We start from the raw sequence: 14,769 nt of genomic DNA on the forward strand, positions 1-14,769 counted from the left end.
TTAGCACAATATCTAATTGTATGCAATGGATGGATGGATGGATGGATGGATGGTCAGAGATGGATAGAATGAGAAACATGACCAGAGAGAAGAGTAGATGACTGGATAGAAACAGAAAGTCAATGAAATATGCTCAGGTTTTATATTTCATTCTGCTTCAGAGGTATGTTATTCTAATAAGCTTTATTTTACTAGATATATAAGATTGAAAGTATGGTGATTTTGTTAAATTTTGACTCTAGAAACACAAGTAGGACCCACAGCCTATGTGAAATCAAATTTCCATTTAATATAGAAAAGAGCTTTCTAAAGCCCAGAGCTGCTAAGTAGTGTGATAGGCTATTTTATAGAGTGGAGCACATCCATTCTTGGAACCCAGGCAGGCAGTGTCCTGGAGGCAATCTTTCAGGAATGATAAAGGCTTTGTGCAAGAGCTGGAAGCATGGTTAAAGTGGTAGAGTGCCAACCTAATGAGCCTGAGGCCCTGAGTTCAAATCCCAATACTACAAATACTACCAAAAAAAGAAAGAAAAGAGAAAAATCTTTGTATGGAGTAGGAGTAGATATTGTTTCCATTTTTCAGATTTAGACTTCTAGAACAGAAGAATAAGATCTTATAAGCTATAAAAGATGATATTTGTTATAATAAGTAGCTTTTAAGGTCTGTAATTTACAGAGACATAGATTATGCTTTGGTAGTAGGCTTTGAACCGAGGGTTCTTATACATCAACACACACACACACACACACACACACACACACACACACCACACTACTACTACTACTACTACTGTTCTACTAGTAGTAGTAATAATAATACTATTGCTTCAACCTTCCCAGGGAACTGCATGAGTGAATTCATGGGACTCATCAAAGGTCACTATGAGGCCAAGCAAGGTGGATTCCTGCCCGGGGGTGGCAGCCTGCATAGTGCCATGACCCCCCATGGCCCCGATGCCGACTGCTTTGAGAAGGCCAGCAAGGCCAAACTGGAGCCTGAGAGGATTGCTGATGGCACCATGGTAAGCAAGCTGCCAGGCTCTGGGAGCTGGATTTCCCAACTTGTCAAGAGAAAAATCATCTATTGTTTTTTGTTATTTCTCCAAAGATATACTGGAGTAAAGACAGTGTGTGTGTGTGTGTGTGTGTGTGTGTGTGTGTGTGTCTATACATAGCCTCGTGCAAATACTACATCCCTGCTGTGGTGGTATAGAAAGACTGGTACTTGGAGTCAGATCTGGGTTTAAATTCTAGCTTTTAGTGCCTGTGTGGCCTTAAGCAAGTCACTTACCTTCTCCATGCATCATTTTACCCATCTTCAGAATGGGTAGCCTATCGATAGTGGCAGATAACTAGGAGTTGACCTTATGGACTGTTCAAGACTGTTCAAATGCAAGGTTTCTATTAATACTACATGGGAGGTCTTCCTGTATCGGGAGGTCTTCCTGTATCGTGTGGATCCTGTTTGTGCTCTGTCTCAGTGTCCAGCAGTTATAGAGGCCCATAACAGCAGGGGGGGCAGGATGTCACTGTCAGCCAGTTTCTCAAGCCCTGCAGGGTCAAGAAGTCTTTGCCTTCCTATGGTGAAGGCTTGTGAGGTGCAGTCCTCAGATGTTTTCTCCTTTTCCTTTGTTCTGTGTTGGCATGGGGTGGAACGGATGGGATTTAAAATCTGCTTTGTATTCCTCTCATGTCAGGCTGTAAACATTGAGGCTGAACACAATTGCAGTTGGTTGCGGTACTTGATTTTATTTTATTTTTATATTCTTAGAGATAGAGTTAATGGACCACAGGAGGTAATTTTTATTCTAAACCATCTGCAGATTTAGTCTGCATTTTTTAAACAAATGGCTAATCTCTAACCAGACCTGCCTGACTCTGTGCACAGCCTGTAACATGCTAGGAGGGGGTGGAGGCTATCCATCTATCCAATGCAGTCCCAACCCTGGAGTCGGAGCTGGTAGCTGCACCCAGGAAGAGGAAGAGCACATTATTCTTAGGTCCTTGGCTTCAGCCCTGTTTCTCTTGTTGCAAGGTCAAGAATCCCCAGGAATCAGACCATGAACTCACAAAACTGATCTTAGTTAAGGAAAATGTTATGATAGTCAATTGGGAGCAGCCAAGACTACACCTAGGTGCTAAGAGCTAAGGAGCAGTTCAGAGTTGTGGCTAGCAGGGGCTTTTATACCCTAGGTAGGAGGGGAGTATATCACTGGAATTTCCCTAATTTTCCAGTGTTAAGTTAAGCAAAATGTTTGGTCACCAGCAAAATTGTAGGTTCTAAGCCCATTTCTCAGAATCACCTGCCCACAATCTACATCCAGTATTCGTTTTTCTCAAAGGAGGTTTTACTGGTTCATCAGGAGTTGCTGACATGACTTTACGTGGCTTCCCAGTTCCATCAAGACACCTCTCTTGCCAAGCGCCTCATACTAAGCGCATCCCTTCACTCTTGCCAGGACCTCAAAGGGTTTTTATGGGACATAGTTTGACAATCTTAGTTAAGCAAGCATATTGGCTCTGACAGCTCCCGGAAGAGTTAAGGCTATTCCAGAATTACTCGACAAGAACACTTACTGCACTAAATTGTCTCTGGTAGTTGTATGGCCAAGGAATAATGTTCCTCTTTTCTTTTTCCTGGCTTCTTATGCATAATCTTGAATAAATGTAAGCTCAAATCTCAGTTTCCTTTTCTGTGAAATGGGGAGTTTGCCCTTTGTCACAAAGATATGGTCATGCTGAGCTACAGCCGCTGACAAAACATTCCAGCATTCTCTCACCTCCACCCTTGGAACTAGCAAATCTAGTTCCACAGTGCTGTGAGGAATATTGTGAGGCCCAAGTATGTAATTCTATCCCACAAAATGGAACTCACACTCCTGGGTAGTTCAAAGTCTTGCCTAAGATTTCATCAGCTTGCAGGTATTAAGATTTGAATTGGGATCATCACTGGGTTTCCTTTTCTCACCATGACATTCACATGGTCAATTAGTCCAAGATTTTGCTTCCCAGTATCTTCTTATTTTATTTTATTTTTTATTGTTGGGCTAATGTATAGAGGGGGTTATAGTTACACTTGCCAGGTAGTAGGTGCATTATGTCTCACACATTGATACCCCTTCTCATGTTTTTGTCCCCATTTCCCTTCCCCCACCCCCTCCCAATCATCTTGTTTCCCCCCTTCCCTTTCCTATTTCAAATAAACAAATAAACGTATATACAATATACCAGGAAACAAAGTCAGATACAGTAACAATATGAGATTAACCAAAGGGCAAAAAAAAAGAGAAATAACATAGTATATTAAGAACAACAATCACACAAGATAAAGCTCTTGTTTCCATATTCTAGACATCCTTTCATTTAGTCTCATCCTATATGACCTTATGTACCTAGGTTTTTCCCTACTATAATCCTCTGCTAGGAGAGGCCTAGATATGTACTAATTATTACAAATGAGGGAAACCATGGAGCCTATGCTCCTTTGGGTCTGGCTTACTTCACTTAATATGATTTTTTCCAAGTCTTTCCATTTCCTTACAAATGGGGTGATGCCAGTATCTTCTTATGACATCTAAGCTAATGTGTTTGATTGTCTACCTCATCTCTTACTTCTCATCTCCCTCCTCATTTCCTGCAGGCATTTATGTTTGAATCTTCCCTAAGTCTGGCGGTCACCAAATGGGGTCTCAAAGCTTCCAATTGTTTGGATGAGAATTATTATAAGTGCTGGGAACTTCTCAAGAGCAACTTCACCGCCAATTCCAGGAAGCCAGCAGGACCTTAATTGAGACTGAAGTCTTTTGACCATCACTGAGAATGGATTTGTATGGTTTCCTAGAAAATCTTGTATATGCTTTCTGATGGTGTGGAGGAGGGGTCAAGAAACCCAGAGTATTTGTGAAAATATGTTTAAGAAGTTCTATGACTCTCCTTGTAATTACTCAATAAACATTCTGCAGAAGTGTTAAATAGCCATAATCAGGTTCCTAATGAATCAGACCCATAGTGGCCAAAACTGGTTGATAGGTCTTTTCCCACGTGATTAGCTGAGAGCCTTCATTCTACTAGCACAAGTTCAAGTATCAGTGAGAGACCAGGAAGGAAAGGATAAGCACTAAGATCATGAGTTAGTATGCAGCCAAAGATCAAGAGCTTAGGAGCTAATCAAAGCATGGGGAACTCAAAGGGGTCGGAAGACCTCCAAACACTTGTCAGCTTAAAAAAGATGGACAGCCAAGATAGTGAGTATTTAGTCATGATATCACGTAGCAGCCGATATGACCAGGACCAATCATCTCTGGCCACTACAAATCTGTCTCCTCAGGGGACAAGAACATCAGTAGTTAAGAAGTAAGAATAATTCACTCACTTTGGGTAACCTGGTGTGTCTAAGATTGCTCCAGTTGACCATCTTACTATTTGCCCATTTCTCTGTCTGGTCACGTGTTCAGTCTGTACAGCCACTCCAGAGCAAGATGTTGATGATGCATGGCAGAAAAGGAAGCTGTAGACATTTTCCTTTGGGAGTTCTCAGTCTGGGGGCATCAGGGCCAAAGGGAATCAACACTCTAGCATAGGGCCACACTAAAAATGAGAAGGTCCCACATGGGAATCTGTAACGCACAGCTTCCTTACTGTGGTTGGCTTGCCCCCGCACCCCTCCCCCACACCTCTACTTTAGGTGAGAATTGATTAGCTTTTTCCTGGGGTAAGAAAATGTGCAAATCAGAGCACTAAGATGATGTAGAATGATGCTTGTTGCTGCTTCAATTCTGTAGTTTTAGTACATTTCCTCCATGTTGCCATGGTAGCAATTTTGATATGCTGCTACCAAGTTTTCCTTCAAGAAAATGTAATGAAAGTCAGCTATGTGTCAAGACCTGGAGACTATGAATGCCAGATAAATCACAAGATGCTAATTATGCTGGAATTTCAGACAAACCGTAACTATTTCTTAATGTTAGTAGTTCTTTGCAACATTTTGAAATTCTTACATTAAAAATTATTCATGAACTTTGAATTTAGCTTGGGATGGTGCATATCTACTTGCTAATCTGACAATTCTATAGAGATACCACCAGTAAAGGACATAGACATAGCCCTTGCCAGGACAGAGGTTACATTCGAGAGAGAGAGAGAGACAGACAAAATAAACCAACAAAAAATTACAACCATCAAAACATAATAAATGGGAATTTAGCTAGAACAGCAAGTGGGATGGATTAGGGGGGATCTTTCTTTAGAAAGAAAAATCTCCACTGAAAATTTCATTTAGCCAGTGTAAAGGTTAGGGAGGAACAGATGGGAGAGTAGAACTGGGGTGGACTGGGATGAGGAAGAGGGAGACCTCCACCAAATGCTTTGTGAGGTCAAGGAAGTGAAAGAAGAATGGGTGTGAGAAGTCCATGAGGAGGCCATTGCAAGAGTCCTATTCATAATAAGGTATGAACAGAGATAGAAGTAGATGACATTTGAAAATGTACCCAGTAGGACTGGGTGGACTGGGGCAAGGTGTTAGGGAGCGAGGTGGAGGGCTGGGCTGCGATGCCCAATGGTTTTCTGGGAGTGGTATTTCATAGCTATCAAAAAATACATCTTTTCAGTGGGGAGCGTAGCCTTGTGGTAGAGTACTCACCCAGCATGCACGAAGCTCTGAGTTTGATTCCCCGGAACCACATACACAAAAAGAGCCAGAAGTAGTGCTATGGCTTAAGTGATAGAGCATTGGCCCTTGAGCAAAATGTGTTCAAGGACAGTGCCCCAGCTCTGAGTTCAAGCCCCAGCACTGGCAAAAAAAATGTTTTTTTCAGGTATATTTGAGGGTACCAGTTATCTTTGCTATGCCTTTCTCATGTTCTTGTACAAGGTCTTTACTAAAAATGAAATACTGTTAACTAGCCAAGCTATTAATGCCTTCAAGTAAGCTTTAAAGTTGATCACTGCAGTAGAAGTTACCATAATCCTCCCAACATCCAAGCTATCTCTGGCCAGGACTGTGCTCAGCTACTGGTGTAGCTTCCAGTACGCCCAAACTCAAGTGCCGAGGAATGTCTGCTCTGATGGTACTCCTTGGCCCAATGACCAGTTGGAATTTGTGGGTAAACATGGCAGCCCACTTCCCCTGTACCTGAGGTTTGTATTCTTCTCTGGATCCCAGAAACTCCAAAGGCTTTAAACTCTAGGTACCCGTGGTGGCAACTTCTTATGAGTGGCCCTGTTCTTTGGTTTCTTTCTCTCCCACTTCAGCATTGTTATGGTGCTTCCTGGATCCTTTCAATGCCAAACTAAGACAACCACCAAAATATCTTTCCCTTTCTAGAGCCTGTTCATACTCTATGTCATGCACATTCCGCTCTGGTCTATTTCCAGAGCCCGTTCATACTCTGCTCATGCACATTTCGCTCTGGTTGATTTCCCTTCACTGGCTCATTGGTGGGAAGACCTCCTAGGCCCAAGCACACTCTGGGTTTCCATATACTTAGATTTATCTTCCCACTCCTGGCAGCGACTCCCCATTCTGAGACAATATTTCACCCAGGCCAGACTGTGCATGCTAATTAAAAGATTTAATTTCCTTTTGTGTGTGTCATCAGCAAGAAAGATTTATTCCATGTCCTTTATTCCCCATTCTCCAAGACACTTGTATCATTTCTTTGTCTACAATTTAAAAAACCCTTAAAGAACAACAACAGTGAAAAACTCTGTCTAATTAGGTTTTCTTCAATGATGTGGGGTAGGGCAGCCTTCCTTGGTATCTTCATATATTTTGCAGTGAGCCAAGACTTCTTATCAGCAGCCTGTCTTTGTTTTCTTCCTGAGAGACTTCTCACAGGCACACTACTAGCAATGGCTTGGGACCACTGGTCTCAAGAGGTTCCCCCATCCCAGCCCAAGACATCCAGCAAAAGCCAGAGATAGTTCCAGTTGTCCCAACTGGAGAGGACTCTGAGCTGATTAAACATCCTCTAATACACTGGACAGTTCCCCTGCATAGGTGTCCAGTGTGAAATGTCCACAGATTCTGGGGTTCCACTGTGTTCCAGATCTCCTAGCCACCAGCATCTGAACCAACCGGTGCCCAGAATACACCTCAGACCAACTACACCACAAACACAGGAGACAGAACCTAAGGATGAGAACATCCTTTGAAACAACCTGGGATGAGTGCGGTGCACAGGCAAGGCTGAGGCTCACTGACTTACAAAGTTAAAATTAGTAGTCAAAATAGCCTCTGTTTCCAACCTCACACCCCAGGCTTAGTCAATGTCTCCAGGCTCAACAGTGAAGAGGTATTTTTTTAATCCCTAAAATTCTAAGCTTGCCAGTAAAAAAGAAATAAGATAGGACAATATAAGGGAAGGGATACCTCAGAAAGGATAACTCAGAAGGTAAAGCAAGCTACAGAGCAATGGTGGGGCCCCTAGACAGTACCTGCTATGAAACATCATTAGAAGATACAGCCTAAATGTATGTTCTGAATTAAAAGTCAATGTACAATTTTTGTATTATGATTCCCCAGTGATGAATGAGTTACCATTACTGGGCTTGAAGAAAAATTTGTCCTCTCAAAAAGATACTTTGCTATTAAAATGGAAAAAAAAACTAGATCTTTAAGTCTAAGAGAAAGAAGCAAAATAAAAGTTCAATGTAAGATCTCAGCAATATATATTAATAGAGCAACCGAAGTAGAAGTTAAGACAGACTCTAAAGAGCTTTGATGAAAAGCAGTTTCCATGTAACAGAACCTTTGCCTAATCATGGAGGTCCCTCAGAGTCTCATTAGCCAAATCTAGGTTTTTAAATGCTGGAGTTAGATCAAAAGCTTTGACATAACCCATGCCATACTATTTACAGTGATAGCTTGGCAGGGGAAGTGGATGCTATCCTAAAACAGCCCCTAGAAAAGAAAGTTAACAAATGGGAAAGTTTCACTCATTCATGAGTATTAATCTTCTTATTTTGGATAATATAATGAAGTTAAAACTAACGGACAATTATATTTTATGGCACCAATTCTCACTAAAAAGGTATGTGTCAACAAGAATGCATTCAATTCTGTGTCTGAAAATCTAACACTAGCTTAACAACCTTATAAGACTTTATTTCATTAAAGAAGTCTGAGATGAACCATTCACAATGAGGAAAATGATGGCAGAACATTGTTCTGAACCCAATTTCCTTCCGATTTTCTCTTATTCTACTCTTGATATATGTATCTTGTCATCTTGTCCAAAGGAGAGAAAGCAAAAGGCACAGGGATGGAATACTCTCTTCTGGGAACATTTTATTTGTCTAATTAGGAAAGAAAGCTTTCCCTTGCAGACTTCTCCTTAGGTGCGAGACAGACAGGGTCAAATGTCTATCTGGCATCAAGGCCTGGTTCCTGACTCATTCCCTGGGGTTGGGGTCATGCCATCTCCTTGACAGGAAGGGATCTCCATGGGAAGTAGGCAATAGCTAGGGCTGGCCGTGGGCACTTTTTGGTGGCACTGCAGCAAGAATAAAATGATGTAGTAGGTCTTGGGTTTGAACATATCCCCAGGAAAGGCCAACTCTGCCAATACTTCACACAGAAAATGTGCCAATCATCTGCTTCATTGATCTCCCTACAGCTCTCTCCCTATTAAAATGGCTTCTCAATCTTCTGTGTGTGTGTGTGTGTGTGTGTGTGTGGTCAGAAAATTGGTTGGCAATTGTCTAGTAACTGCATGTCATTTCTAGTCACAAGTAGGTGACAATGACAATAAGAGCAGTAGTTCCAAATAAAAATCTACAATTATAATCTTCTATTATCAGGGTGGCCAGAACATTGCTCAGTCAAGTCTCCCACGTAGACGTTTCTTAGAGAATTAAGCTGTGAGATCAGATCTTTGAACAATTCTTTACTGCTGGCACCCAACGTGGGGCACGAAAGAGGCATGAAAAGAACACGAAAGGGGCACAAAAGGGGCATGACTGCGAGTTGAGCCAAGTGAGAGATACATAGAGGAAAGACTGAAAAACCAGAGAAACCTGAAAGGCACAAAGAAAAAGAAAAAGGAGGGACTGAAGGGCCAGGGAAACCTGAAGGGAAAATGCAGGCTGAAGTTGCTCACAGGGAAAAAGAAAAAGACAGGGAGGAAGACAAGGAGAAAGAAAGGGACAAAGAGAAAAAGAAAAAAGGTGGTAAACAAGAGAAAGGGAAACAACTACCTGCAAAAGTGAAAGAAGGAAAACTCCTCAAAGGCTGAAAAACCAGAGAAACCAGAAAGGAAAATACAAAGAAAAACCCATAAAAAAGACAAAAGAAGAGAAAAACCAAAAACTCCTCCCAAAGCTAAGGAGAAAAAAAGGCAAAGAAGCTGCAGCTATGTCAAAGCGGAGGGGCAAACCCAGCAGAAGCAGCTAGAGGTTTTAACAGGAAAAGATTTTAATAATCATTCCCAGTCCGCCTCCAAAGCACAGGTCACTTCGGCATGGTGGGGAAACTGAGGAACCTCGCGGAGGGCGAGGCAATAATCATTCCAGATCATCTCTGAAGCGCAGGTCACTTCGGCACGGTAGGGAGTCACTGAGGAACCTCGCAGGAGTCTGACCAGAGCGGTGTAAGGGCGAGGTAACAAGGGGTTCGGAAAAAGAACCGGAATAAAGGATTTTAGAATAGAACCGAAATGGGTTCAGACCGGAACGACCGATGTTAATTTTGTGCAAATAGCATGCTAAATAATAGATAAATTTAGACTTGAAAAAACAAAGGCAATTGTGTAAATCTAAGTCTAAACTATGTGGCAACTTACACGGGAGTAAACAGTTTAAGAACAGGTGAAAAGCGCAGAAATGCTTGGAAAAATACTTGAGAAAGAGAAAGAATTAAGTGGTAGTGATTTAGAAAGCCTGTGCTCAGGTGCAGAATTGCAAAATAGGGCGCCGCCGCTCATAGTTGAAAACAGGCTAAAGCTTTTTAGGGTCCCTGGCAAAATACAGAGACAACGCCCCTGAGTCAGCTTGAAGAAGTTACTGAACATGAATCTTCGCCCATAACCCCCTTAAAATGAAGGGATCAGAGTCATTTTTGGAAGGTGAGATAGGACAGTAGTTTAAAACAAAAAGGGGGGGATTGGAAGACTCTTCTAATTCTTCCCTTGCCCTGCTATTCCCTATGATACAGTTTGCTTGTGTGATAGTCTTTGTTTTTTCTATTTGTTTCAATCTCTAATGTTTTCTTAGTTGATGTTGGAATGCTTTCCTGTTTTCTCTGGCTGTTGTAGTCAGAGCCCCTCATTATACACCAGTGCCTGTACGAGCGGAGGAGGATGCTTTCCCCCTCATCAGTAAAAGAGACTTTGGTGTTTTCCTGGCCGTGGTGGTGGCCATTGCCACATCTGTAGCTGCTATTACTGCCACGAGTATTGCCCTTGCCATTACGGTTCCTACAGAGAATGCTTTGAATACTGCGTTGCAGACCCCAGAAGCCATTAATCAGCATGTGGGGACTGGAATTGTTATGCTTGGTCAATGAATTGATTTATTGCAAGAACAATTGAATATTCTGGAGCAGGTGATGAGCACCTTTTGTGTAGTTGCTTATTCCAGATTTTGCTTGACGGGAGTGCCATATAACATTTTCAGTTGAGTGACTAATCTGTCTGATGTTCAGTTTGGTAACTTGACCTCTATTTGCACTAATAATTATTGTTAATCAGACACATGTTAATATTCTAACTTTGGGTAATTGGTTATCTTTACTTGAGACTATTTGGGACTTGATCAAAGATGGGCAGGATTGATTGGTTTGGATTTATTTTTATGTGCTATAATTGTAATATGTCTATATTGCTCTCCTACAAAGTCAACGCAGAAAGTGAATGCTAATGCGACAGGCATCTGCTCCCATGGAAATAGGTGCATCCCCTCAGGTCTGATTTGCTTAAATGGACGGCTGGTAGCCTATCAACCTAAGACAGGAGCCAAGTAAAAAGGACTTGGTGATCCCATGACGGGTAAGAAGACTAGCGAGCTTGGAGACACCTAAGACAGGCACAGTTGATCTCATATGATGGTAGCCCCACATATCCTAGGTTTTGTCTTTTTTCTAAAATAAAGATGGGAAAGATGTTGGGGGCCAAGTAATGCCATGTCTAATAACTTTCTGCTGAGACAAGGCAAGGCGCCAGAGGGATTTGATTCCCAGCAGTACAAAATAAAAGAAAAAGAAAAAGAATAGCCCAAGCATGATGCTTTACACCTGTAAATCCAGTTACTTGGTAGTTGAAGATCAGAATAGCTTCGTTCCAGTCAGCCCAGACTTAAAAATTGGCATAACTGCTGGGCCTTGTGGCTTATGGCTGTTATCCTAACTACTCAGGAGGCTGAGATCTGAGGAATGCGGTTCAAAGCCAGCCCAGGCACTATAGACCATGAGACTCTTATCTCTAATTAACCACCAGAAAACCAGAAGTGGTGCTGTAGCTCAAGGGGTAGTGCAATACCTTTGAGCTGATGAGCTCAGGGACAGTGCCCAGGCTCAGGGGTAGGGTGCTAGCTAGCCTTGAGCTGAAGAACTCAAGGACAGCTCCTAGACCCAGAGTTCAAGCCCTATGACTGACCAAAAAAAAAAAAAAGGCATAACTCTACCTTTGTCAATCACTGGCTGGGTAGGGCAGCACCTGTTATCCCAGCTACTGGGTGCAGAATGTCATCCTGTGACAGGAAAATACATGTAGAACTGCAGCCCAGGCCAGCCTGGGCATAAAGGCAGACTCTTTAGAAATTAACCCATGCAAAATGGTGAAGATGTGGCTCAAGTGGTGGTAGCAAGCACAGGTCTTTGAATTTAATCTCCAGCCAACACTGCCAAACAAATAAGTGCTGTTAAGAGGAATAGAAGGGCTGGGTGCAGGTGGCTCACGACTATAATCTCAGCTACTCAGGAGGCTGAGATCTTATGATCACAGTTCAAAGGCAGCTTGGCACAAAAGATCATGAGACTCATCTCCAATTAACCACCAAAAAAAAAAAAAAAAAAACCAGGAAGTGCAGTGGTGCTGTGGCTCCAAGTAGTAAGTGATAGACTTGAGCTGAAGAGCTCAGGGACAGTATCCAGGCCCAGAGTTCAAGTCCCATGACCGATAGGGAGAAGGGGTGAGAGAAGAGTGGAGGGACAGATAGATATTGTTAGGGAATATAAGCTGGGGTATATCAGGAAAAAGGAATCATATGGAAATTGGCAATAAGAATCATGTGATTTACCCAAGTCTCACTGGCACAGGTACAGATCCAAACTGGTTTGCAGGTCTGTTATACAGAAACTCACTCCAGCATTCTATCATAACACAGGTACTTCATGTGTCTCCTGCCGGGTCCCGCTGGGATTGCTGTTCCTCATAACTTCTATTATTTCTGTCCCAAAAATTCTATTCACTCATAGGTTAGGTTTCCCATTACCTTGGTGCCCAAACCTGACACAGAAAGTATGAGGTCATCTCTATAAAGGTTTAGAAGTCATACCTATCAGTGGCATTTGTGGGGCCAAATGGCTCTCTGCAAAGAAAAGTGCAAGCTGTTCACTTCATACCCTCTCCCAGAGAGGGCTCTGCGAGATTTAGGCACCACTTGGTTCATACAACACAGTCGAGTTAATATTCTAGGTATCTGTAGTAGGTAAAGGTGTAAGGTCTTGACAAAACGATAGCTGCTGTAGGTTCCAAAGCAAGGCCATAGCTTACACAGAAGAGAAAAATGGATCTATTCCAAAAGCAGCGAGGCATCTACCATGAGAACAAGTGGCTTCCCATGGTGAGCTGCTGGACATCAGGTCTGTCAAGAGGTCTGGTCAACATGGCAGCTCTACAGCACATGAGAACACAGCCAGGCCTGCTATGTGATCAATCTGACAAGCTAACCACCATGCAGTGCTCTGCCATGGTAACAGGACTTGAGTCTAAGCAGCAAGAGGAAGTAGGACTAGTGACTAACTGGTAAAAAGTGTACAAATTCAGGTTATGATAAATTCACAATGTGGGACATGAGAATACCATCATCAGGATAGCACGATTATCTGAAGCTAGGAAGATCTTATCATCTGGGGCTTCGCATACCTGGAGAACAAGACTCCAGAGTCTACACCACTGCCACAATGACAAGGAGCTAAGGGGATCCATGGAACTTCTGGTGCATCCAGATTCAGGACAACTATAAACAGGGAGGGACTGCTATCACCAAGTCCAAATGGGGTTTGTGGAACGGACATTCTGGTCTTCCAGTCTTGCCGACTCCCACCAGGCAAGCACCCATTCCTGTGATAGGGAGATCTGTAAAGTGTACGTGAGGGACATGACTGCTTCCATGCCCACGTTAAAGGCCGCAGGGGGACTTGCTTCACTGCACTGAGTGCTTTGTACCTCATACAGCGATCACCTTAAGTAACATGGTCCAGGTAGGGTTTGATGCCTGGCAGGCAGGGTACCAAGTTTTAAAACTGCACACACACACACACCCTTGTGTGAGGGACATGACACACACACACACACACACACACACACACACACACACACCCTTGTGCCTGCCTCACATATTTTTGGCTCAGCTTTTTCTTTTTGCCAGGGACATGACACACACACACACACACACACACACACACACACACACACACACACACACACACACACACACACACACACACACACACACACCTTGTGCCTGCCTCACATATTTTTGGCTCAGCTTTTTCTTTTTGCCAGGGACATGACACACACACACACACACACACACACACACACACACACACACACACACACCCTTGTGCCTGCCTCACATATTTTTGGCTCAGCTTTTTCTTTTTGCCAGGGACATGACACACACACACACACACACACACACACACACACACACACACACACACACACACACACACACACACACCTTGTGCCTGCCTCACATATTTTTGGCTCAGCTTTTTCTTTTTGCCAGGGACATGACACACACACACACACACACACACACACACACACACACACACACACACACACACACACACACACACACACACACACACACACACACACACACACACACACACACACACACACACACACACACACACACACACCCTTGTGCCTGCCTCACATATTTTTGGCTCAGCTTTTTCTTTTTGCCAGTCCTGGGGCTTGAATTCAGGATTTGGGAGCTGTCCCTGAGCCTCTCCATGCTCAAGGCTACTGCTCTACCACTTGGGCCACAGGGTCATTTCCAGCTTTTTCTGAGTAATCTTTGGAGAGAAGTCTGATTTTCCTGCCCCAGCTGGCTCTGAACCACAATCCTCACATCTCAGACTCCAGAGTAACTACGATTACAGGCACACGCCACAGGCAAGAGTCACCAGTACCTGGCTTTGGCTCAACTTCTAACTTGTTATGGCTACCACCGTCAGCTGCTTACAGTTATGACCCTCAAAAAAAAAAAAAAAAAAAAAAAAAAAAAAAAAAAAACCAACTCAGCTCAAATTGTCCATCAATCAATTTCTGCCTTTAAGTTTCTCGCTCCACCAAGTGTGATACCTATAAGGACCAAGCCAGCCTGGAGCCACACTTATACCAGGAGGCACGGACAATTGCATAGGGTATTTCTTGACCAATGACCACAGGGTATTTGCTTTTTTCCTGTCTGAAGGGCAAATTCTGTGTACATTCCTTCTGAGGCCACATAAGTGATGGGCTTTGTCTCCTTCTCCCTCTCCTGTTACTTCAGATCCCAAACTACCACCCAAGCCTTTCACTCTCTGCCTTTTGT

General features: G+C 43.0%; 1 protein-coding gene across 1 annotated transcript in view; it reads left to right on the top strand.

The window, feature by feature from the left end:
- Positions 1–3,972, top strand: part of Hgd (homogentisate 1,2-dioxygenase) — a 46,208-nt gene extending 42,236 nt beyond the window's left edge. The window contains exons 13-14 of the mRNA XM_090345579.1: positions 841–1,022; positions 3,641–3,972. Coding sequence (XP_090201705.1) covers positions 841–1,022; positions 3,641–3,787 — 329 coding nt within the window. The 3' untranslated portion in view covers positions 3,788–3,972. The remainder of the gene's footprint in view (positions 1–840; positions 1,023–3,640) is intronic.
- Positions 3,973–14,769: the final 10,797 nt, after the last annotated feature.

This window comes from Megascapheus bottae, chromosome 1 (genome assembly GCF_031878675.1).
Source record: "Megascapheus bottae isolate mThoBot1 chromosome 1, mThoBot2.hap1, whole genome shotgun sequence".
Classification (NCBI taxonomy): Eukaryota; Metazoa; Chordata; class Mammalia; order Rodentia; family Geomyidae; genus Megascapheus; species Megascapheus bottae.